General features: G+C 50.9%; 1 protein-coding gene across 3 annotated transcripts in view; it reads left to right on the forward strand.

Annotated features, from left to right (window-relative positions):
* Window positions 1–22082, forward strand: part of CIITA (class II major histocompatibility complex transactivator) — an 83284-nt gene that overhangs the window by 23906 nt on the left and 37296 nt on the right. For all 3 annotated transcript variants that reach the window (XM_029057630.2, XM_029057632.2, XM_029057634.2), the window contains exons 2-3: window positions 20151–20300; window positions 21320–21424. In XM_029057630.2, coding sequence (XP_028913463.1) covers window positions 20151–20300; window positions 21320–21424 — 255 coding nt within the window. The remainder of the gene's footprint in view (window positions 1–20150; window positions 20301–21319; window positions 21425–22082) is intronic.

Raw genomic sequence — 22082 nt, forward strand, 5'->3', positions numbered from 1 at the left:
GTGTGACTTGGGGCGAGTCGCTTCTCTTCTCTGGGCCTCAGTGACCCCATCTGATCGCCAAGATCCGCCCTTTCCTCTCCACCCAAACGGCTACCTTACTGCTACGGGCTCTCGTTATATCCCGGCTAGACTACCGTGTCGGCCTTCTCTCCGACCTCCCTTCCTCCTCTCTCGCCCCGCTCCGGTCTATTCTTCACTCCGCCGCCCGGCTCCTCTTCCCGCAGAAACGATCTGGGCCTGTCACTCCCCTTCTTAAACACCTCCAGGGGTTACCTATCGACCTCGGCTCCGAACAAAAACTCCTCACTCTAGGTTTCGAGGCTCTCCATCACCTTGCCCCCTCCTACCTCTCCTCCCTTCTCTCTTTCTACCGCCCGCCTCCTCGCCGTCCCTCGGTCTCGCCCGTCCCGCCGTCGACCCCCGGGCCGCGTCCTCCCGCGGTCCCGGAACGCCCTCCCTCCTCACCTCCGCCAGACTCATTCTCTTCCCCTCTTCAAAACCCTACTTAAAACTCACCTCCTCCGAGAGGCCTTCCCAGACTGAGCTCCTCCTCTCCCTCTACTCCCTCGACCACCCCCCCTTCACCTCTCCGCAGCTAAACCCTCTTTTCCCCCCTTTCCCTCTGCTCCTCCCCCTCTCCCTTCCCATCCCCTCAGCACTGTACTCGTCCGCTCGACTGTATATATTTTCATTACCCTATTTATTTTGTGAATGAAATGTACATCGCCGCGATTCTATTTAGTTGCCATCGGTTTTTACGAGATGGGGTCTTTGGTGCGTGGCCAGTGGGACTGTAGCATCCCCCCTCCCCATGACCCCGTCCTCTGGCCACAGGTCATAGGTCACAGGAGGGGTGGGCAAGGGCACGGGGAGGGCAGGGGGCATGAGCAGGAGGGGGAGAGGCCAGTGCCAGGAGAGAAGAGACTGGTGGGCACGGGCAGCAGAAGAGAGGAGGAGGAGGAGGGCGGGGGCAGGAGGAGGAAGGGCAGGGGTGGGCACGGGCGGCAGGAGAGAGGAGGAGGAGGAGGGAGAGGGCGGGGGCAAGAGGGGGAAGGGCAGGGGGTGGGCACGGGCAGGAGGAGGGAGACGATGGCACGGGAAGCAGGGAAGACGTGGGCAGAGTGGGCAGGCCCCGGGCAGGAGGGGCTGCAGGGAGGGAGGCGGGGAAACAAAGGCTGGTGTGCGGGGGAGGTGGAGGGGGTATCCCCGCTCAGCCCGGAGGAGGTGGCCGCGACCACTCCTAGCCCCTGATTAACCGGGGGACCTGATCAGGACCGAACCTCTGCCACCCTTTCCCCACCGTCCACCCCACCCCGCCCAGCCCGGCCCACTTAGAAGCCGAGATCAGTGGGGGGGCGCTGGGGAAATGGGGGTCTCCGGTCATTCATTGAATCGTATTTATTAAGCACTTACTGTGTGCAGAGCACTGTACTAAGGCGCCTTTGAGGGCGCTAAATACCCAGCGTGGGCGAGGGTGGCAGGGCCAGCCACAACCGCGGCTTGCAAGGGGTGGGAGAGCTGCCTCACCGTCACCCTGGAAGGCCTACTGGGCTTTTTCTGTCTTCTCCGAGCGCTTAGTCCTGTGCTCTGCACATAGAGAAGCAGCGTGGCTCAGTGGAAAGAGCGCGGCCTTGGGAGTCAGAGGTCATGAGTTCGAATCCCTGCTCTGCCACTCGTCAGCTGCGTGACTGTGGGCGAGTCACTTCACTTCTCTGTGCCTCAGTTCCCTCGTCTGTAAAATGGGGATTAAACTGTGAGCCTCACGTGAGACGACCTGATTACCCTGTATCTCCCCCAGCGCTTAGAACAGTGCTCTGCACATAGTAAGCGCTTAACAAATACCAACATTATTAGTAAGCACGGTGCTCTGCACCCACCAAGTTCTCTGTAAACACGACTGATGGATGGATTGATTCATCAAGCAGTGATATTTATTACATGCTTTCTTTAGGTAGAGCATTATACTAAGCGCTTGGAAGAGTGTGAGCCCATCGTTGGGCAGGGATTGTCTCTGTCTGTTGCCGAATTGCACGTTCCTAGCGCTCAGTACAGTGCTCTGCACACAGTAAGGGCTCAATAAATACGATCGAATGAAAGAGTACAGTACAGAAAAATCCCAAACAGTACAGTGTTTGGCGCACCGTAGGCACTCAACTACGATTGGTCGATATACATGAGTGCTGTGGGGGTGAGGTCAATTTCAAAGTGCTCAAAGGTTAGAGAACCGAGCGAGGAGAGAGAAAACGATGGAGAGATGTGATTTTTAGAAGGGCTTTGAAGGTAGAGACAGTGGTGGTGTGTCAGATATGAAAGGGGAGGGAGGGAGTTCCTGGCTGGGGGGAAGTTTGGTGTTTAGCAGAGCCAGATGTGTGGGTTGAGTTGTTGAAGATCAGTGAGGTAAGGTAGGAGGGGGCTAGCTGATTCAGGGCCTTAAAGTCAATGGTAAAGAGTTTCTTTTCGACGTGGAGATGGATGAGCAACGATTGGAGGTTTACTTTACTCCCCGGACGCCCTGTGCCGTCCTGGCTGCTGTTTGGGGAGCCTAGGGGAGGGGGACAGGGAGGGGGCGGGTTTGGGGGGCTGGTGGTGCGGGACAGGTTCGGGGCTCTGGGGGAGGCAGAGGCCCGGAAGCCGTCGGGCTCCGCAAGCAGGAAAAGCACCATACATTTAAGGTAAATTTAAATTTAAGGAGGAGGGGGCGGGGGGAAGGGAGAGGTGAGGTGAAAAGAGGGAAAAAAAGTCTTATCTAGACAACAGGTGGCAGCAGCAGGGAGAGAGATTTCTGTCCATCCGGCTTCTTCTTCCTCTTTATGGTATTCGTTAAATATTTAATATGCCTCAAACGCTGTCCTGAGTGTTGGGGTAGGTAGGTATATGTTAATTAATTTGGACACAGTCTCTGTCCCGCGTGGGCCTCACAGTCAAAGTAGACGAGAGACGGGTCAGTCCCATGTGAGAGTAGGGACTGCCTGACCTGGTTATATTATATCCACCTCCAGTATTTGGCACAGTGCTTAGGACATAACAAGAGCTTACAGATACTACAATCATTATCGGTGGTAATAATACTACTCTACTATTAGTAATAATACTCTTTTAGACCGTGAGCCCGTCGCTGGGCAGAGATTGTCTCTGTTGCCGAACTGTACATTCCAAGCGCCTAGTCCAGTGCTCTGCCCACAGTAAGCGCTCAATAAATACGATTGAATGAATGAACGAATGAATAATAGTATTGTTCTCTGGAGAAGACACTAATGCTAGGAAAAGTCCAGGGAAAACGTGGAGGAGGGAGACAGGTAGTTAGATGGACAGAGACCGTAACAACGCCAAGGGAAGAACCGTTGGAAAGGTTGCGGATTATGGCAGAGGACAGGACGTCCTGGAGAAAGTATATCCACAGAGCCGCTGTGAGTCGGAAATGACTCGACGGCACTGATTAATCGTAATAATAGAAATTATAATAGTACAGTGGTAGCATAGTAGTAATAGTATTCATTCATTCATTTGAGAGGTTACTGTGTGAGGAGCACAGTAGTAGTCTAGTAATTAATTAATCAATGATGGCATCTGTTAAGCGCTTACTAGGTGCAAAGCCCTGTTCTAAGCGCTGGGGAGGATACAAGGTGATGAGGTTGTCCCACGTGGGGCTCAAAGTCTTAATGCCCATTTTACAGAGGAGGTACCCGAGGCCCCGAGAAGTGAAGTGACTTGCCCAAAGTCGCACAGCTGACAAGCGGCGGAGCCGGGATTTGAACCCATGACCTGTGGGTCCCAGGCCCGGGCTCTTTGCACTGAGCCAGGCCGCTCCTCCACTACTAGTATTACTAGTAGTAATAGCAGAGGTAGTAGGCTGGGTTTAGATATGGGGGAACCAGTGGGCCGAGCCACTCCCAAAAGAGAAAAGAAATGGGGAGTTGGGGTTTTGTGGGTAAAAGTGTGGAAAGTGTGACCTTAATCTGCAACCAAATAGGACTTATGGGGAGTGGCCATAACCAGATGACTTCAGTCATCCTCATCTCGTGTCCCTCACCCACCCCCTTCCACGAGACTGAGTCTGAGCTTAGAAGGGACTTGCCCATCCGGGGGTGAGCTCTCCTGTTCCTCTGGAGAGTGTCTCCTCGGGGAGATGCCCCAGTTGTGTGGAAGAAGCCCCATCCCTGTGGGAAGCCGGGAGAGAAGCTTTCCATCCATGTGGAAGACACTCCTTCTGAGCGGGAGAAGTCTGCTGCTAGAAAGAGAGATTCCCTCGTCCCCTTCCTGACGGACGCCGTCCGGACAGAAGGCTTCTTGCCCGCCCGTCTGGATCGGCTGCTGAGGGTTTCAGTTCCCTTGTCTGCTCTAGCCCAGAGGCCACGCTCAGGGCTAATGAGCACAGAGGAGCAGCGTGGTTTAGTGGATCCATCACGGGTCTGGGAGTCAGAAGGACCTGGGTTCTAATCCCAGCTCTGCCACATGCTTAGTACAGTGCTCTGCACACAGTAAGTGCTCAATAAATACCATTGAATGAATGAATGCATGTCTGTTGAGTGACCTTGGACAAGGCCCTGGACATCTCTGGACCTCAGTTATCTCATCTGTAAAATAGGGATTGAGTTTGTAAGCCCCATGTGAGACAGGGACTGCATCTAACCTGATTAATTTGTGACTACCCGGTGTTTAGAACAGTGCTTGGCACCTAATAAGCACTAAAAGTACCATTATTATTATTAGGAGCAGTCCTCAATCTTCCAAGCAAGTCTCTGGGCTCTTACTGTTGTCCAGTGACGGGGGGGGTCCAAACGACTCCAGAGCATTTGGCATCAAGAAAAAGCCCAGAGGCTGTGCCAGCCTGTACACCCACAGAGGCACCAGAATTCTACTTCCTCCACAAGTCACTTCACGTCTCTGCACCTCAGCTCCGTCATCTGTAAAATAAGGAGTAAGACTGTGAGCCCCAGGTGGGACAGGGACTGTGTCCTACCTGATTATCTTGCATGTACCCCAGGGTTCGATAAAGTGCCTGGCACATTTAGTAAGCACTTAACAAATACCCAAAAAAAGCAAATTCTCCAAACCAATCTGTGTGAGTCTGCTAGGGTAGTTCCTTAGCCCCTTCAACCCCCCCCTTACCCTCTCCCTCCTCCACTGCCAAGCCCCAGCCAACATTTGTGCCTATGTTCTAAATAACAAAGTGGGCACCCCGGAGTCAAAGTCCTCATACAACCTCTCCTATGCTCCGAGGTGCCTCAAGCTCGCCTTCTCACTGTGCCCCACTCTCGTCCCTCCCACTGTCCACCTCTAGCCCCCCTGCCCCCTTCCAAGCCTGGAACTCCCGCCCATTTCATAGCCAGCAGACCACTGGTCTCCTCATCCTCTAAACCCTTCTGAAATTATATCTCTTCCAGGAGGCCTACCCTGATTAATTTCTCATCTCCTCACTTTATATCCCCTATTGCCCCATCACAAACTTCTGGGCCACTTAAGCACTTGGGTCTTCACACCCCTCCTCTTCCTTTCCTCGTACTTCATTATCTATTTCGCTTCACCCTACCCGGTTTCTTTTAGTGTCTGTCTCCTCAGCTCCCTGAAGGCAGGAACCAGTGTCCACTCACTCTACTGTGCTCTCCTAAGTGCTTAATTCAGTATTCTATACATAGCAGCTACTCAATTCTATTGATAATAGTAATAATTGTGTTTCCTGTTAAGCACTTGCGTGTGCCAAGCACTCTAGTAGGCACTGGGGTAAATACGAGACAATCAAGTCGGACACAATCCCTGCCCCACGGGGACTCAGTAGGCTAAGTAGGAGGGAGGATAAGTAGTGAGTCCCCATTTTACAGATTTGGTCAACTGAGACGCAGGGCTCACTGGCTTTCCTAAAGTTACCCAGCAGGGAAGTGGCAGGGCCGGGATTAGAATCCAGGTTCTCTGATTTCCAGGTCCGTGCTCGTCCCACGAGGCCACGCTGCTTCTCTTGATAAATACATGCTGATTATTCTGGTTGGAGACCAAGTTTGAGACAGGATATCAGTTCCTGGGCCTTGACTTTCTCTCCTTTCACTTGCTGATTCCCGAGGGCATAGGGCCAAGGTGAAACGAGGAGCTCTCTGTGCCAGATTCCACCTCTCCTTCTGGGAAGCATCTTTTGACTCCCTATCAATTCTTTTGAAATGTGATGTTGGAGAAGGCTTTTGCAAATACCGTGCCTGAAAAACAAACACATGGATTTTAGAGCAAATTAAACCAAAGTGGTCTTTGGAAGGCCAAATAACTCGACATAGCGTATTTTGGACACATAATCAGAAGGACTAATTCTCTGGAGAAGACACTAATGCCAGGAAAAATCCAGGAAAAAGGTGGAAGAGGCAGCTAGATGGATAGAGACAATAACAACGATAACAGAAGAACCGTTAAAAAGGTTTGCGGATTATGGCAGAGGACAGGATGTTCTGGAGAAAGCTTATCCACGGGGTCACTATTAATCGGAAGTGACTGGATGGTACTTAATAATTGCCGATCAAACAGCCCCTCAGATTAACTGCTTTCCTTTCCTGTACATTTTGGGAGCAGGGAGTGGGGTGAGGGCTCACTTTCTCTGTGACCGGAGATGGAAAATCAATCAATGAATTAATCGGTCGTATTTATGGAGTGCTTATTGTGTGCAGAGCAATGTACTAAGCCCTTGGGAGAGTAAAGTACAGCCGAATTGGTAAACACCGTCCTTGCCCACAGTGGGCTTATGGTCTGGTGGGGGAGATGAGAAGTAGTGTGGCCTCGTGGATAGAGCACGGGCCTAGGAGTCAGAAGAACCTGCGTTCTTGTTCCGCTTCCTCAACTTGTCTGCTGTGTGACCTTGGGCAAGTCACTTAATTGAGACCTTGGGCAAGTCACTTAACTTCTCAGTGCCTCAGTTAAATTATCTGTAAAGTGGAGACTAAGATTGCGAGCGCTAGGTGGGACGGGGACTGTGTCTGATTCGATTGGCTTGTCTCTACCCTAGCACATAGTACAGTGCCTGACACATAGTAAGCACTTCACAAATACCTATATAGGCCTACACACATAGAAATAAATCACAGATATGTAATAATAATGATGGCATTTGTGAAGCGCTTTCTATGTGCACAGCACTGTTCTAAGCGCTGAGGGGATAGAAGGTGATCAGATTGACCCATGTGGGGCTCAGAGTCTTCATCTACATTTTACAGATGAGGTAACTGAGGCCCAGAGAAGTGAAGTGACTTGCCCAAAGTCACACAGCTGACAAGCGGCGGAGTTGGGATTTGAACCCATGACCATGACATGGCATGACCGGTTGGAGAAGCAGCGTGGCGCAGTGGAAAGAGCACGGGCTTTGGAGTCAGGGCTCATGAGTTCGAATCCCAGCTCTGCCACTTGTCAGCTGTGTGACTGTGGGCAAGTCACTTAACTTCTCTGTGCCTCAATTCCCTCATCTGTCAAATGGGGATGAAGACTGTGAGCCCCACGTGGGACAACCTGATTCCCCTGTGTTTACCCCAGCGCTTAGAACAGTGCTCTGCACATAGTAAGTGCTTAACAAATACCAACATTATTATTATTATTATTATTACATAAGTGTTGTGGGTCTGAGAGAGGGGTGAATAAAGGCAACAAATAAAGGGCAATGCAGAAGGGAGTGGGAGAAGAAATGAGGGTTTAGCTGGGGAAGGCCTCTTGGAAGAGATATGTTTTTAATGAAGTTTTGGAGATGCCGAGATCGATCGTAGGTCGGATATGAAGGGGGACGGAGTTCCGGACCCAAGACAGGTCACGGGCTTGAGCTCCGTAGGGAAATGGATGAGATTGAGGTACAGTGAGGACAAATGATTTCTTTCCGGCAGTAGGCTGCAGATAAAATCCAGGCCTCATGATCGTAATGTTGCTGGACCCTGTGTCCTTCATCAACAGTATCCGGGATCTCCTGTTCTTTGGAGGAGGTGAGCAGTTGAGGCGAAACGGCTTCTGTTTGGTTTGCAGACACTGAATAGCTGTGCTTGCTTGGATCCCCTTCCCAGTTCTCCGTCCTTGGGACGGGGGATGGGGGCAGCCGAGGACTGAGGGGAAACTGAATTCAGGAGAGCCGAATGACTTCTTTGAAAAGAAGAGGTTTTTACTGTAGCGGGAGAGCCTGGAGCCCGAAGCCGGTGTCAGTTTGACAGGCTTCAGACACTGTGGTTTTTTTATGAGTGGCCTGCCAATTGTTGTCATCTCTCAGTTCCCTGGATAATCGGAACTGAGAGGAGCCACGCAGCCTACTTCTTAAAGAAGTCTCACATACCCGTTCCTTCCCCGTTCTGGGAAGACAGAATCGACAAGAATGGGAGTGATTCATTCAGTCATCGGTATTTATGGAGCTTCTACTGTCTCTGTACTAGTAAGCCTCTGTAGTAGTACTGTGGGGAAACTAAGTAAGAAATAGCCCCTGCTGACAAAGAGCTTGTGCTCTACTGGGGAGGGGGGTGTATTTAGATAAACGAATGTTCTCATAAATATAAAATGTGGGTGCTTGATCTTCTCCGCAGCACTGGACCCACCTGCCCATTACCAGGCTGGAGTGAAACCACTGGACAGCTGGCCCTGTCCACGCCTTCCAGCCCCCAGCCCACCCCCCGTGGGACCTCTGGACCCTCTAATAGGTCTTTAATTAGGCGGAGGGAAGTTTTACGCTCCCATCCCACCTCAACTTGACCAATGTGCTTCCCGTCCCTGCCCTGGTTCTGCCTTTACCTCTATTCCTGGCTCTGGCTCTGCCTCTGCTTCTACCTCTGCCTCTGGCTCCATCCTTGTTCCACCTCTAAAACGAAGCATGGTCTAGTGGCAAGAGCACGGGCTAGGGAGTCAGAGGACGTGGGTTCTAATCAGCTCCGCCACTCGTCTGCTGTGTGACCCTGGGCAAATCATTTCACCACTCTGGGGATTTGTAAAATGGGGATTAAGATTGGGAGCCCCATGTGGGACAACCTGATTACCTTGTATTCATTCAATAGTATTTATTGAGCGCTTGCTATGTGCAGAGTACTGTACTAAGCGCTTGGAATGTACAAATCGGCAACAGAAAGACACAGTCCATGCCCATTGATGGGCTTACAGTCTAATCGGGAGAGACAGACAGACAAAAACAATAGCAATAAATAGAATCAAGGGGATGTACATCTCATTAAAACAATAGCAATAAATAGAATCAAGGGGATGTACATCTCATTAACAAAATAAATAGGGTAATAAAAATATATACAAATGAGCGGACGAGCACAGTGCTGAGGGGAGGGGAAGGGAGAGGGGGAGGAGCAGAGGGAAACGGGGGGGCGGGGGAAGGGGGTTTAGCTGAGGGGAGGTGAAGGGGGGCAGAGAGGCAGCAGAGGGAGCAGAGGGAAAAGGGGAAGCTCAGTCTGGGAAGGCCTCTTGGAGGAGGTGAGCTCTCAGTAGGGAGTAGGGCTTTGAAGAGGAGAAGAGAATTACTTTGGCGGAGGTGAGGAGGGAGGGCGTTCCGGGACAGTGGGAGGACGTGGCCCCGGGGTCGACGGCGGGATAGGCGAGAACGGGGGACGGTGAGGAGGTGGGCGGTGGAGGAGCGGAGCGTGCGGGGTGGGCAGTGGAAAGAGAGAAGGGAGGAGAGGTAGGAGGGGGCAAGGTGATGGAGAGCCTTGTAGCCTAGAGTGAGAAGTTTTTGTTTCGTGCGGAGGTCGATAGGCAACTACTGGAGGTTTTTGAGAAGGGGAGTGACATGCCCAGAGCGTTTCTGCAGGAAGATGAGCCGGGCAGCGGAGTGAAGAATAGACTGGAGCTAGGAGAGACAGGAGGAAGGGAGATCAGAGAGAAGGCTGACACAGTAGTCTAGCCGGGATATAACGAGAGCCCGTGGCAGTAAGGTAGCCGTTTGGGTGGAGAGGAAAGGGCGGATCTTGGTGATATTATAAAGGTGAGACTGGCAGGTCTCGGTGACAGATTGGATGCGTGGGGTGAAGGAGAGAGCCGAGTCAAAGATGACACCGAGGTGGTGGGCTTGAGAGACGGGAGGGATGGTCGTACCATCCACGGTGATAGGGAAGTCAGGGAGAGGACAGGGCTTGGGAGGGAAGGTAAGGAGCTCAGTTTTGGACATGTTGAGTTTAGGTGGCGGGCAGAGGCAGACATCCGGATAAAGACATCCCGGAGGCAGGAGGAGATATGAGCCTGAAGGAAGGGGGAGAGGACAGGGGCAGAGATGTAGATCTGTGTGTCATCTGCATAGAGATGATAGTTGAAGCCGTGAGAGCGGATGAGTTCACCAAGGGAGTGAGTGTAGATGGAGAACAGAAGAGGGCCAAGAACGGACCCATGAGGAACCCCAACAGTTAGAGGATGGGAGGGGAAGGAGGAGCCCGCGAAGGAGACCGAGAATGACCGGCCAGAAAGATAAGAGAAGAACCGGGAGAGGATGGAGTCCGTGAAGCCAAGGTGAGATGAGGTGTGGAGGAGAAGGGGATGGTCGACAGTGTCAAAGGCAGCTGAGAGGTCAAGGAGGATTAGAATGGAGTAGGAGCCATTGGATTTGGCAAGAAGGAGGTCATGGGTGACCTTCGAGAGAGCAGCCTCGGTAGAGTGGAGGGGACGGAAGCCAGAGCGGAGGGGGTCCAGGAGAGAAGTGGAGTTTAGGAAATCTAGGCACTGAGTGTAGACGACGCGTTCTGGGAATTTGGAAAAGCAGTGTAGTAGGGAGATAGGGTGATAACTGGAAGGTGAAGTGGAGTCGAGAGAAGGTTTTTTTAGGATGTATCTACTTCGGCATTTAGAACAATGTTTGGCACATAGTAAGGGCTTACCAAATGCCATTATCATCATCATCTTCATCTCTATCCCTACCCCTGTCCTCGCCCCTACCTCTATTTCTGACTCTGCCCTTCTGCCTCTACCTCTGTCCCTGTTCCTCTGATGCCCCTGACTCGGTCTCTGCCTCTACCCCTACCACAGCTGTGTATATTTGTTTACCTTGGAGACTGTAAACCCATCAATGGGCAGGGATTATCTCTATCTATTGCCGAACTGTGCATTCCAAGCGCTTAGCACAGTGCTCTGCACAAAGTAAACGCTCAGTAAATACTATTGAATGAACGAATGAATGTTGACTGAATGTCCTAGTGAAGTTTGCCTGTGTCACACATGCCTGATGACCCCTCTTGAAGATGTAAGAACGAGCAATTTCAACATCTTTGAGGGGATGTTGCTTTCTGGAATAGACTTGGGATAATTTTGGAAGAAAACCCAAGCCGCCTACTTTTTGTGGGATTCTTGAAAAAGGTCAACTTAAGGCATAAACCATTTTCCAGACTCCTTGTTTACAGTTGCCTAGAAGCCCTGACCAGACTGGAAACTCTCTGAGCTCTCTCGTCCTTCTAAGCTGTAAAGCTCACTGTGGGCAGGGAATGTGTCTGCCAACTCTGTTATATTGTACTCTTCGAAGCACCTAGTACAGTGCTCTGCATACAGTTAGTGCTCAGTAAATATGATTGATTGATTGCCATGGGCTCCTTAGCCCTGAATTGAAGTGACTTGAGCCTCCTGCCTACTGGTTCTGCGTAGGAGGGATTCGTTGTCTTCTGGCCCAGCGGATTTCTGGGTTTTGCTGATATCCTGGTCCTGAATCAATCCATGCTAGCCTGCCGGGGGGCAAGAGCACTCAAGCTGTCTGCTCCACTCCCCGTGGGCAGGGAATGTGTCTGTTTATAGTTGCGCTTTACTCTCCCAAGCGCTTAGTACAGTGCTTTGCACACCATAAGCACTCCATAAATACGACTGAAGGAATGAATGCATTGCCTTGCTCAGCTGATCCCCCCGGTGCTATGAAAACCCCGGGGGCTAGTCCTCACTTTTTTCAAGGGTATAAGACTCTGTATTTGTTTTGGAGAACCCCGTCTCCTGCCTCAGTTTACCCTCTTTCTGTTTCACAGGCAGGGCTTCTTGACTTTCTCGAGCCCCTGTTACCCCCACCACAGATCTCAGGATCTTCTCCCCAGTCCCCGGGCCCTGCTCCCTTCGCCTCAACACGGGCCCCTGTCATGGCCACTGTGGCCCTACCTCCACGTCCAGCCGTATCTCCCGGCCCTGAGGATCCTGGATAAATGGCACCGGCCCCCAAGCATCCCTGATCGCCTCCCGCTAACTAGACCGGGTTCCTTTTCCTTCAGCAACCCACAGCCGCCGGAAGAGCAGCCACGAAGGCCTGGGTGTGAGCTAAGGGGGCGGAAAGGTACTGAGAGACTGTGGGGTAAGATAGGGCGCAGAAAGGTTTCTCCCCTCCAGGCCTGGAGGAGGTGACTTTTACTCCTTTTTGAGGTCCTAAAGAGGAGGTGACAGGGGACATGAAGAGGGGCATTGTGCTCTGGGGAGTCAAAGGAGAAAACCTCCTATCAGAGCATGGGGTGATATAGGGCTTCTCCTGCTTCTCCCCTCTTCCATGGTTTTACCCTCCCCTAATCCCCCTTTGCAGTTGGCAGTTACCTCTTCTGAGTGATGGAAGAACATCTGCTATTATCATGCCCATACATATGCTTGTGTGCTCTTTGCCCGAGGGGAGGGATTTGGGTGGGGTTATGTATGTATCATTTCATTTATTTAGTGAATATATTCAGATGATATCACAGTATGCCTGACTGGCCTCCTCACAGGCAATTCTGCATTTAACCCCAATTCTAAACTTCCGTTGCCAAAGAGAGCACCCAGTGAGAGTGCCGGGGCTCAGCACACCTCTTAACCTCCCTGCATTCTCAGTCTCGTCTCAGTCTCCCACATCTGTAAAATGGACATAATTATCCCTGCCCTTCCCAGTGGAAAAGGACGGAGGGATTGTGGGATAAGGTGGGGAGCGGAAAGGCTTCTCCCCTCCAGGCCTGGAGAAGGTGAATTTTGTTCCTTACTAAGATCGTGGTGAGGAGGTAACAGGTAACAGGAAGAGGGGGATTGGACTCTTGGGAGTCAAATGAGAAAATCTCATTTGTCAGAACTTGGGGTGCTTTAAAATCCCACCTGCTTCTCCCTTCTTCCTCCCCCTTGGTCTTACCCTCCCTTCATCCCCTTTTGCAGTTGGCAGTGACGCTTTCTGAGTGATTGTAGAACATCTGCAAATATCTCGCCCGCTCATATCCTTGCATGCTCTCTGCCTAAGGGGAAGGAGTGGTGTGGGGGTGTGTGTGTAACTTTTCATTTATTTGGTATTTCAGTATATTTAGGTGATATCACAGTATGCCTCACTGCCCTCCTCACAGGCGAGGTCTGCATTTAACACCAAATTCTAAACTTCCGTTGCCTAAGAGAGCGCTCAAAGAGGGTGCCGTGCTCAGCACACCTCAACCTCCCTGCATTCTCAGTCTCGTCTCAGTCTCGTCTCAGTCTCCCACATCTGTAAAATAAACGTAATTATCCCTGTCCTTGCCAGCGGAAAAGGACCGAAGGATTGTGAGATTAGGTGGGAAGCAGAAAGGCTTCTCCCCTCTAGGCCCAGAGAAGGTGATTTTTTGCTCCTTCCTGAGATCATAGGGAGGAGGAAACAGGTGACAGGAAGGCGGGGATTGGGCTCCCAGGAGTCGAATGAGAAACTCTCCTTTGTCAGAGCGTGGAGTGCTTTAGATCCCCTCTGGTTTCCCTCCTCTCCCTCTCCCATGGTCATACCCTCCCTTCATCCCCTTTTGCAGTTAACAGTGACCCTTTCTGAGTGATTGTAGAACATCTGCTAATACCTTGCCTGTTCATATCCTGTTTGTTCTCTGTTGGAGGTTGGGGTGGGGTGTTTGTGTGACTCGTTTCATTTATTTAGTGAATATATTTAGTTCATCTCGTGGTTTGCCTGCCTGGCCTCCTCACAGACAAGGTCTGCATTTCACCCAAACTCTAAACTTCCACTTCCTAAGAGAGTAGTCGATTGAGGGAACAGCGCTCAGCACGCCCCTTAACTTCTCTGGGTCTCCATCTCCCACATCTGTAAAATGGGCACAATTATCCCCGTCTTTACCAGTCCTTCTGGAGCATTTTTGAGGGTCAGGTAGGCTGGATCCTTGCAGAAAGATACTAGAGACATCCTTAGGTATTGCTTGCCTTTCTGAAAAGTCTGACTGGTTTCAGGCATCTCCACTCGGGTGCTCTCTGGCCATGCCTGGCAGAGGGGGATTCTGGGTTTAGAGATGGGAGAGTGAGTGAAGGGGAAAGGCTGAAGTCAACAGTTTTCCTCTGCTAGAGTCACTGAGCTGGTTCAGTTGAAGGCAGAGGAAACTGTCGTATTACAATTGTAGCCTTTGAGGGCCAGGCTGGACTCTTCTTCCCTGCCTCAAGGGCACCAAGAAGGGTAGGCACCCTGTTAACCCTCTCTCTCCAACTCAGAGACCTAGACCATTCCCACCTGCCCCTCTCCCCTCCGCCCCCGCCCCACCCAACAAGCTAAATTCTTTGTCCATGATTAATGACTCCTCTGGAGCCATAAGACGGGTGTCACATTTTGTTGTTGATTGGCTAGCAACCGTAGAAGGAGAAAAGGGGAACTTTGTGTAATTTATTACTCCTGTGGTCATTCATGCACAGCTTGCCAGTCCAGATAACAGTCAACATTCTCCGCCTGGGCTCGGGGCCCTGAAAGTGACTCCGAAAGAGGGGAAATGGGGGCCCGAAGCTGGATTATCCAGTTTGACCAGTCAGTGAGGTTAGCTGGTCCCAGCATGCCCTCTGCAGAATGACCGGCCCCCTAGCCAGGTTTCATTTTCGGAGCTGAGATTCCAGAGGGTCGATGCAACCGGGGCCAATCTAAACATAACCACGTTAGCGCCAATAACTGATGGCAGGCAGGGAGCTAGGGAAAGCCAGGAGTCTCAGGGCGTATCCATAATTTATTTATTACAACTATAATTTATCTATTACATCCATAATATATTCCTTATAGCCAACATTGATTTATTATGCCCTTATTTTATTTATATTAATGTCTGTCTCCCCACCTGGACTGTAAGCTCGTTGCGGGCAGGGGCCGTTGTCTACTAACTCTGTTAGGTTGTGCTCTCCCAAGTGCTTAGTATGTGCTCTTTGCACAGTAAGCACTCAGTAAATACAACATTGATTGACTGTACAGTGAGAGACCACATCCGTTTGGGAAGAGGGGCTAGGCAGTACTTAGTGTCAGTGTACTTTGTGGGTGCACGTGTGCGTGTATGTGTGTGTGTGTGTCTGTGCAGGAATTGAGAGTGTAATGAAAGGGGAAAATGGCAATGTCATAGTAGCGTAGTAATAGCAGAACATTGCCCAGCACTTAGAACACATAGTAAGCGCTTAACAAATACCATCATCATCATTAATAGTGGTAATAGCAGTAATATTGTAGAAATGTAATGTGATAAAATGTAGCAAGGTAAGATGAGATACTGTAGTAATGTACTATGTTACATGTACTTCATTGCATTAGTTCTTAAAACAGTGCTTGGCACAGAGTGTTTAATATAATTATAATAATTTATAATTTTTAAATTATTATTATTATTATTATTACTGGCTCTGGCTGGAGTGGTCCTGACTGGGCTCCGAGGGGAGGCCAACGAGTTGTCAGAGACTCTGGCTTAGGGTGTTCGCTTCCATCTTCCTTCTGTGTTTCCATCTGGGGGCCAGGGGACAGGTGGTCTGACCCCTCCCCCCGTTACCCCATTACTGAGTGGCCACTGGGCCCCGAGCAGAGGCGGTCCTTGCTCCTGGCATGGAGCATTTCCACTTTTTCTTTATGGGATTTGTTAAGCGCTTACTATTGTCCTAAGTACTGTACTAAGCATTTTACTAAGCACTGGGGTAGGTACAAGTGAATCAGGTTGCACACAGTCCGTATCTTACGTGGGGTTCGCAGTCTTAATCCCCATTTAATAAAAGAGATAACTGAGACCCGGAGATGTGAAGTGACTTCCCACGGTCACATGGCAGACTAGTGGCAGAGCTGGGATTAGAACCCAGGTCCTCCTGACTTCCAGGCCCGGGCTGGACCCACTAGGCCATGTTTGTTTCTTGTGCCACACCCAGGTGAGGCCAGGCCACCCACCCCCACCCTCCATCACCCCCCAGGACCACCCTGGGGCCTCTGGAGGACAAAGCAGTAGCCAGCCATTCAGTAATGTACTTCATCGTGGCCTGAGGAGCTTCCCGTCTTTCCAGAAGTTCCGGACTTATCCTGAGGCCCTAGAAGGGTCGGGAATGCCAATCCCCCCTACCCCCCGCCCCCCACCTGCCTCGGACTTTTTTATGGTATTTGTTAAACCCTTACTGTGCACCACTCACTGTATTTGGTGCTGGGGTAGATGCAAGCTGATCGGGATGGACACAGTCCCTGTCCCGCATGGAGCTCACAGTCTTAATACCCACTGTACATTTGATGTAACTGAGGCCCGAAGAAATGACTTGCCCAAGGTCACCCAGCAGATAAGTGGTGGATCCGGGATATGAACCCAGCTCTTTCTGACTCCCAGGTTTGTGCTTCATCCACTGGGCCATGCTGCGCCTCGACTTTTTGGGAAGAGATCAAGCCCTCACTCTCCTTGTCCCCCTAACCGACTCAGACCCCCAGAGCCTGGATATTGGCTCTGATTGGTCCAGAGAGGCCACATCCTTGACCAGACCTCAGAGGATCCCTGCTCGAGTGATTTCAGCCACCTTTTCTCACTTCTGCTTCCTCTTGTCATGGAACATCGGTTCCCTGTGAAAACTTGCCAAAATATGCCCCACTCACCCTTCCCTTAGATGCCATCCCTGTCCTCCCTAATCCCTCTCTTTTCCTCCCCTCTCCCTCCTTTATTTTCCCCTCCTCCTCCCTCTGTCCTTCTCTCTTTCTCTCCTTCCTTTCTTCCTCCCCACCCACAGCCTCCTGAATCCCCTCTCAGAAAATCTGTGGCGTGGGGGAAGTGAAAGTCAAAATGAAGTTATTTCTCAAACAGAGCAAAAAACCAGACTGTGGTTTCATATTTCCTAGGTCTACAGAAGTTGTTAGCATGCTGTTCTCAGGGTGTTCCTGGGCTTCTGCTGCTGCCTCTGGCTCCATTTCATTCTCTCTTCAGGAGGCTCTGGGCTGCAGCTCTCCCTTCAGGAGGCTCTGGGCTGCAGTGGAGGCAGGAGATTTGGGGTCAGATCACCTGAAATTTAGGGTTGGGGAAAAGGGGAGGACCCTGGTTACTAATATTAGTGCCCCAAATGAGCCACTGCCTTATAGTGAGGTTCCCAGAGCCTCCCCGCCCCCCGCCAAAAAAAGGCTCCCCACCTCCCAAGACTGTGGGAAAGTCTGTCATCCCACCCCCAGCCCCCCACCCCTTCAGGTTCCTGGTTCAGTTTCCATCAACCCATGTAGTTCCACTAACCTCCTGATCCGGAGTGAGCAAGAGTGTGACTCTGCCAAATAAGGAGGAAAATACTCCAACTCCAAAGTCCCAACTACTGACCAGCAGAGACCTGACTAGCAGGCAAGGTGGTATCAATCACTCCCAGCCTCAGTTTCCTTTGCCGTGAATGAGACCCCAAGGGGACGCTGGGAAGCTTGATGTCCCCACGGCCTCTTCTGAAGAGAAAGACCCAAAACAAGTGCAGGGTTTGATCTTCCCCTTTCCATCTCCGGTGGTTAAACGTATACTAAGTGCCAAGCACTGTACTAAATGCTGAGGTAGATACAGGATAATCAGGACTCACATTCTGAGGGGAAGGAAGAACAGTATTTATACCCCTTTTACAGATGAGGAAACCGAGGCCCAGAGAAGTTAAGCGGATTGCACTAGATCGCCCAGCAGGCAACAGGCAAAGTCAGGACTAGATTCTCAGTAGTGTACTCTCCCTAGTGTTTAATACAGTGATCTGCACACAGTAAGAGCTCAGTAAATCTCACCGATTGATTGATTCCAGTCCTGCACTGTTTCCTTTAGGCTGTGCTGCTTCTGTTTGCTCTTCACTTGAACACTGGCCTCCTTGATGTGCCAGCTTCCCACTCCCTCTATCCCCTCTCCAGTTTGTTCTCCGTATTGAACAGTGGCAGTCAGGGAACATGGGCTGGAAGCCCCTCCTCCGCCCCCCCCCCCCCCAGGACCGTCTTGGACGCCCTGAAGGGACACTCGGCTTTGTAGTGACTAGGCTGGGGATGGCCCACACAGAAAGGAGACTGTGTTCAATCTGATTATCTTGTATCAACTCCAGCGCTTAGTACAGGGCCCAACACATAGTCAGCACTTACCAAATACCATTAAAAAAGTGTAATGTGTCATTTAAAATACCTTCTTGCTTCTTAGTTCGTCCAGGTGGGAAAGAGGACAAAATTAGCTCCCAATAAGAACTGAATTCATCAGCCACTACGTTCTGGAAGAACTATCCGTTGCTGTTCCCGCTAGACTGTAAACTCATTGTGGGCAGGGAATGTGTCCATTATATTGTTATATTCTACTTTCTCAAGCATTCATTCATTGATTCAATCTTATTTATTAAGCACTTACTATATGCAGAGCACTGTACTAAGCAATTGGGAAAATACAATACAACAATAAAGAGTGACAATCCCTGCCCACAACGAGCTCACGGTCTGGGGGGGTGAGAAAGACATCAGTACAAATAAACAGATATCAATACAAATTAATAAAATTACAGATATATACATATATGCCGTGGGGCTGAGAGAGAGGAGAAGAGCAAAGGGAGCAAGTCAGGGCGATGCAGAAGGTAGTGGGAGATCAGGAAAAGTGGGGCTTAAACTGGGAAGGCATCTTGGAGGAGATGTGCCTTAGTAAGATTTTGAAGTGGGGGAGAGTAATCGTCTGTCAGATTTGAGGAGGGAGGGTATGGACGTGGGCCAGGGGTTAGCGGTGAGGCAGGTGAGATGGAGGCACAGTGAGAATGAGATAGGAAGGGGCAAGGTGTTGTAGTGCTTTAAATCCAACGGTGAGTTTTTGTTTGATACAGAAGTAGACTGACAACCACTGGAGATTTTTCGGGGGGGGGGGGTCACATGTCCTGAACATTTCTGTAGAAAGATGAACCGGGCAGTGGAGCGGAGTATGGACTGGAGTGGGGAGAGGCAGGAGGTTGGGAGGTCAGCAAAGAGGTTGATGAAGTAATCTAGATGAGATAGACTGTTTTAGTGACTGTTTTAACGCGGTAGCAGTTTGGATGGAGAGGAAAGGGTGGATTTTAGGGATGTTGTGAAGGTGGGACCGACAGGATTTGGTGACGGATTGAATGTATGGATTGAATGAGAGAGAGGAGTCAAGGAAAACGCCAAGGTTACAGGCTCGTGAGACGGGAAGGATGGCGGGACTGTGTACAGTGATGGGGAAGCCCGGGAGAGGAGCGGGTTTGGGTGGGAAGATGAGGAGCTCTGTTCTGGACATGTTAAGTTTGAGATGACGGGAGGACATCCGAGTAGATGTCTTGAAGGCAGGAGATGTGAGAATAGAGAGAGGAAGATCGGGGTGGGGATGAGGATTTGGGCATCATCCGCATAGAGATGGTAGTTGTAGCCATGGGAGCGAATGGGTTCTCCAAGGGAGTGGGTTTAGATGGAGAATAGCATGGGCTGAGAATTGAACCTTGAGGAACCCCCACAGTTAGAGGGTAGGAGGCAGAGGAGGAGCCCGCGAAGGAGATTAGAATGAATGGCCAGAGAGATAAGAGGAGAACCAGGAGAAGATAGAATCAGTGAAACCAAGGTCGGATAAGCACTTAGTACAGTGAGCAGCGTGGCCTAGTGGATAGTGCACAGGGTTGGTAGTCAGAAGGTCCTGGGTTCTAATCCTGGCTCTGCCACTTGTCCGCCGTGTGACCTTGAGCAAGTCACTTCACTTCTCTGTGCCTTAGTTACCTCATCTGTAAAATAGGGATTAAGACTGTGAGCCTTATGTGGGCAGGGACTCTGTCCAACCTGATTAACTTGTACCTACCCCAGGGCCTGGCACATAGTAAGCACTTAACAGATACCATTTTAAAAATACTGTAAGTGCTCAATAAATACGATTGACGGACTGGCTGACTGTGTCTCCCCACTCTGGTGAAAGGCCTCTGGGGGAGGACCGGTGGGAGGATTCTCCTGGTTGCCCACTCTGCCCTTGGGCTCTCATGCCAGGGACCTCTAAGGCCAGGGCTGTGAGTGCCCGAAGGATTCTGTTTCACGGTGGGGCAACCGTTTATTTCAGGTGGTCGGCGGTGCCAAGCCATGGAGCCAGGGACTCTGGCAGAAGGGAGCTTTCTCAGGCTGCTTCAGAGCGACATGGACCCACTGCAGCTCGTCCATCTCTATGACCAGATGCCCCTGGGAGGGGAAGAGGAGATCGAATTCTCCCCAGGTAGGTCATGCTCCGGCAGCTTGATCCCTCGCCTTCCAGGGGGCTGCGGGCCCCTCCCTAGGCCGGATGTATAAACTGTAATCCAACTCACTTGGAAATGAGTTCCGATCCCCACTGCGCCGGCCGCCCCCCCGGCCCCCAACCCCGCAGTAGCCTGGCTTGGTGGAACCTGATCTGGTCCGATGATATCTTTCAGGAGTGCCTAGCGCTTGCCAGTGAACAGCTCGTTTAGGCTTCGGGGGCTCGTAATGACTGATTGGCTCAATGTAGAGCAAGCCGAGCAGAAAAGCCGCAGGCCGCAGCGAGCCAGAGGCTGGGGTTGGTTTTGCTGCTGGAATTCCTTTCTTAGAGCAGTGAATCGCGAGTGGTCGGGCAGCACTACGGAGAGCAACCCGAGCCTCGGGGATTCTAGGGACAGCCCCGGCCGGCCAAAGTCGCTGTGGATCGACAATGGCCTCAGGGGCCTCTCGCCGCCTAATAGGCCTCTCACAGATCAAACCCAGGCTGTCCCTCTTCCTCGTCCTCCTCCTCTGCCTCCTCCCTCACCTTCTTCTCCTTCTCTTTCACTTCTCCTTTTTCTTCCACTTCACTCCTTGCTTCTGCTCTTCTTTCTCCTCTTTCTCCTCCTTCTCCTCCTCCTCCATCTCTTTCTCCTTTTTCTCCCACTTCACCCTTTGCTTCTCCTCTTCTTTACCCTCCTCCTTCTCCTCCTTTTTCTCATCTTCCTTCTCCTTCTCCTCCTTCTTCACCTCTTCTCTTCTTTATCCTCCTCTTTTTCCTCCTTTCTCTCCTCTTCCTTCTTTCCTTCTTCTCCTCCTTCACCTCTTTCTCCCACTTCACCTCCTCCTTCTCCCTTTTCTTCATCCTCCTCTTTCTCCTTTTTCTCCTCCTCTTTCTCTTCCTCCTCCTCCTTCTCCGCTTCTTCATACTCATTCTCCCATCAGTCTCCACCAGCAGGACCCTTTTCCAGAATTCTCACATCCTTCCTCCACTTCATTCTGGATTGTTTTACCTTCCAGACCCTGACACTGACACCGCGGAGAGTATCAACTGCGATCAGGTCACCAAGCTCTGGAATGAGATTGAAGGAGACGAAAGCACCCGAGAAGCATATGACAGTATAGGTATGGTTGTCTCGTGGGGCGGAGAATGGGGAGGAGGAAGATGAGGAGGAAAAGCACCCGATAATATAACTATGGCTGTCTTGTGGGGTGGGAAACAGGGAGGAGGAAGAGGAGGAGGAAAAGGTAGTTAGCTTGTGCTTCTTTTTAAGTTACTAGTCTTTTTGGACTCAGATCTTAGTTTCGTACTCTCCCCCAGTGTCAATAATAATAATAATAATGATAATAATGTTGGTATTTGTTAAGTGCTTACTCTGTGCAGAGCACTGTTCTAAGTGCTGGGGTAGATACAGGGTAATCAGGTTGTTCCACATGAGGCTCACAGTCTTAATCCCCATTTTACAGATGAGGTAACTGAGGCACAGAGAAGTGAAGTGACTTGCCCACAGTCACACAGTTGACAGGTGACAGAGCCGGGATTCGAACCCATGACCTCTGGCTCCCAAGCCCATGTTCTTTCTCATCTGTCTCACTTGTCTCATCTGGCTTCAGAAGTAATAGAGAGAGGGCTCAGAGTCCATTTGGCTCAGGGTGCCGAGTGAGGGGAAGCTTAGAGTCAATCAATCAGTTGATTACTCATGTTTATTGAGCACTTACTGTGTGCAGAGCACGGTACTAAGCACTTGGTAGAGTCCAATATAAATGAGTTGGTGGACGTGCT

Source organism: Ornithorhynchus anatinus, chromosome 2 (genome assembly GCF_004115215.2).
Source record: "Ornithorhynchus anatinus isolate Pmale09 chromosome 2, mOrnAna1.pri.v4, whole genome shotgun sequence".
NCBI lineage: Eukaryota > Metazoa > Chordata > Mammalia > Monotremata > Ornithorhynchidae > Ornithorhynchus > Ornithorhynchus anatinus.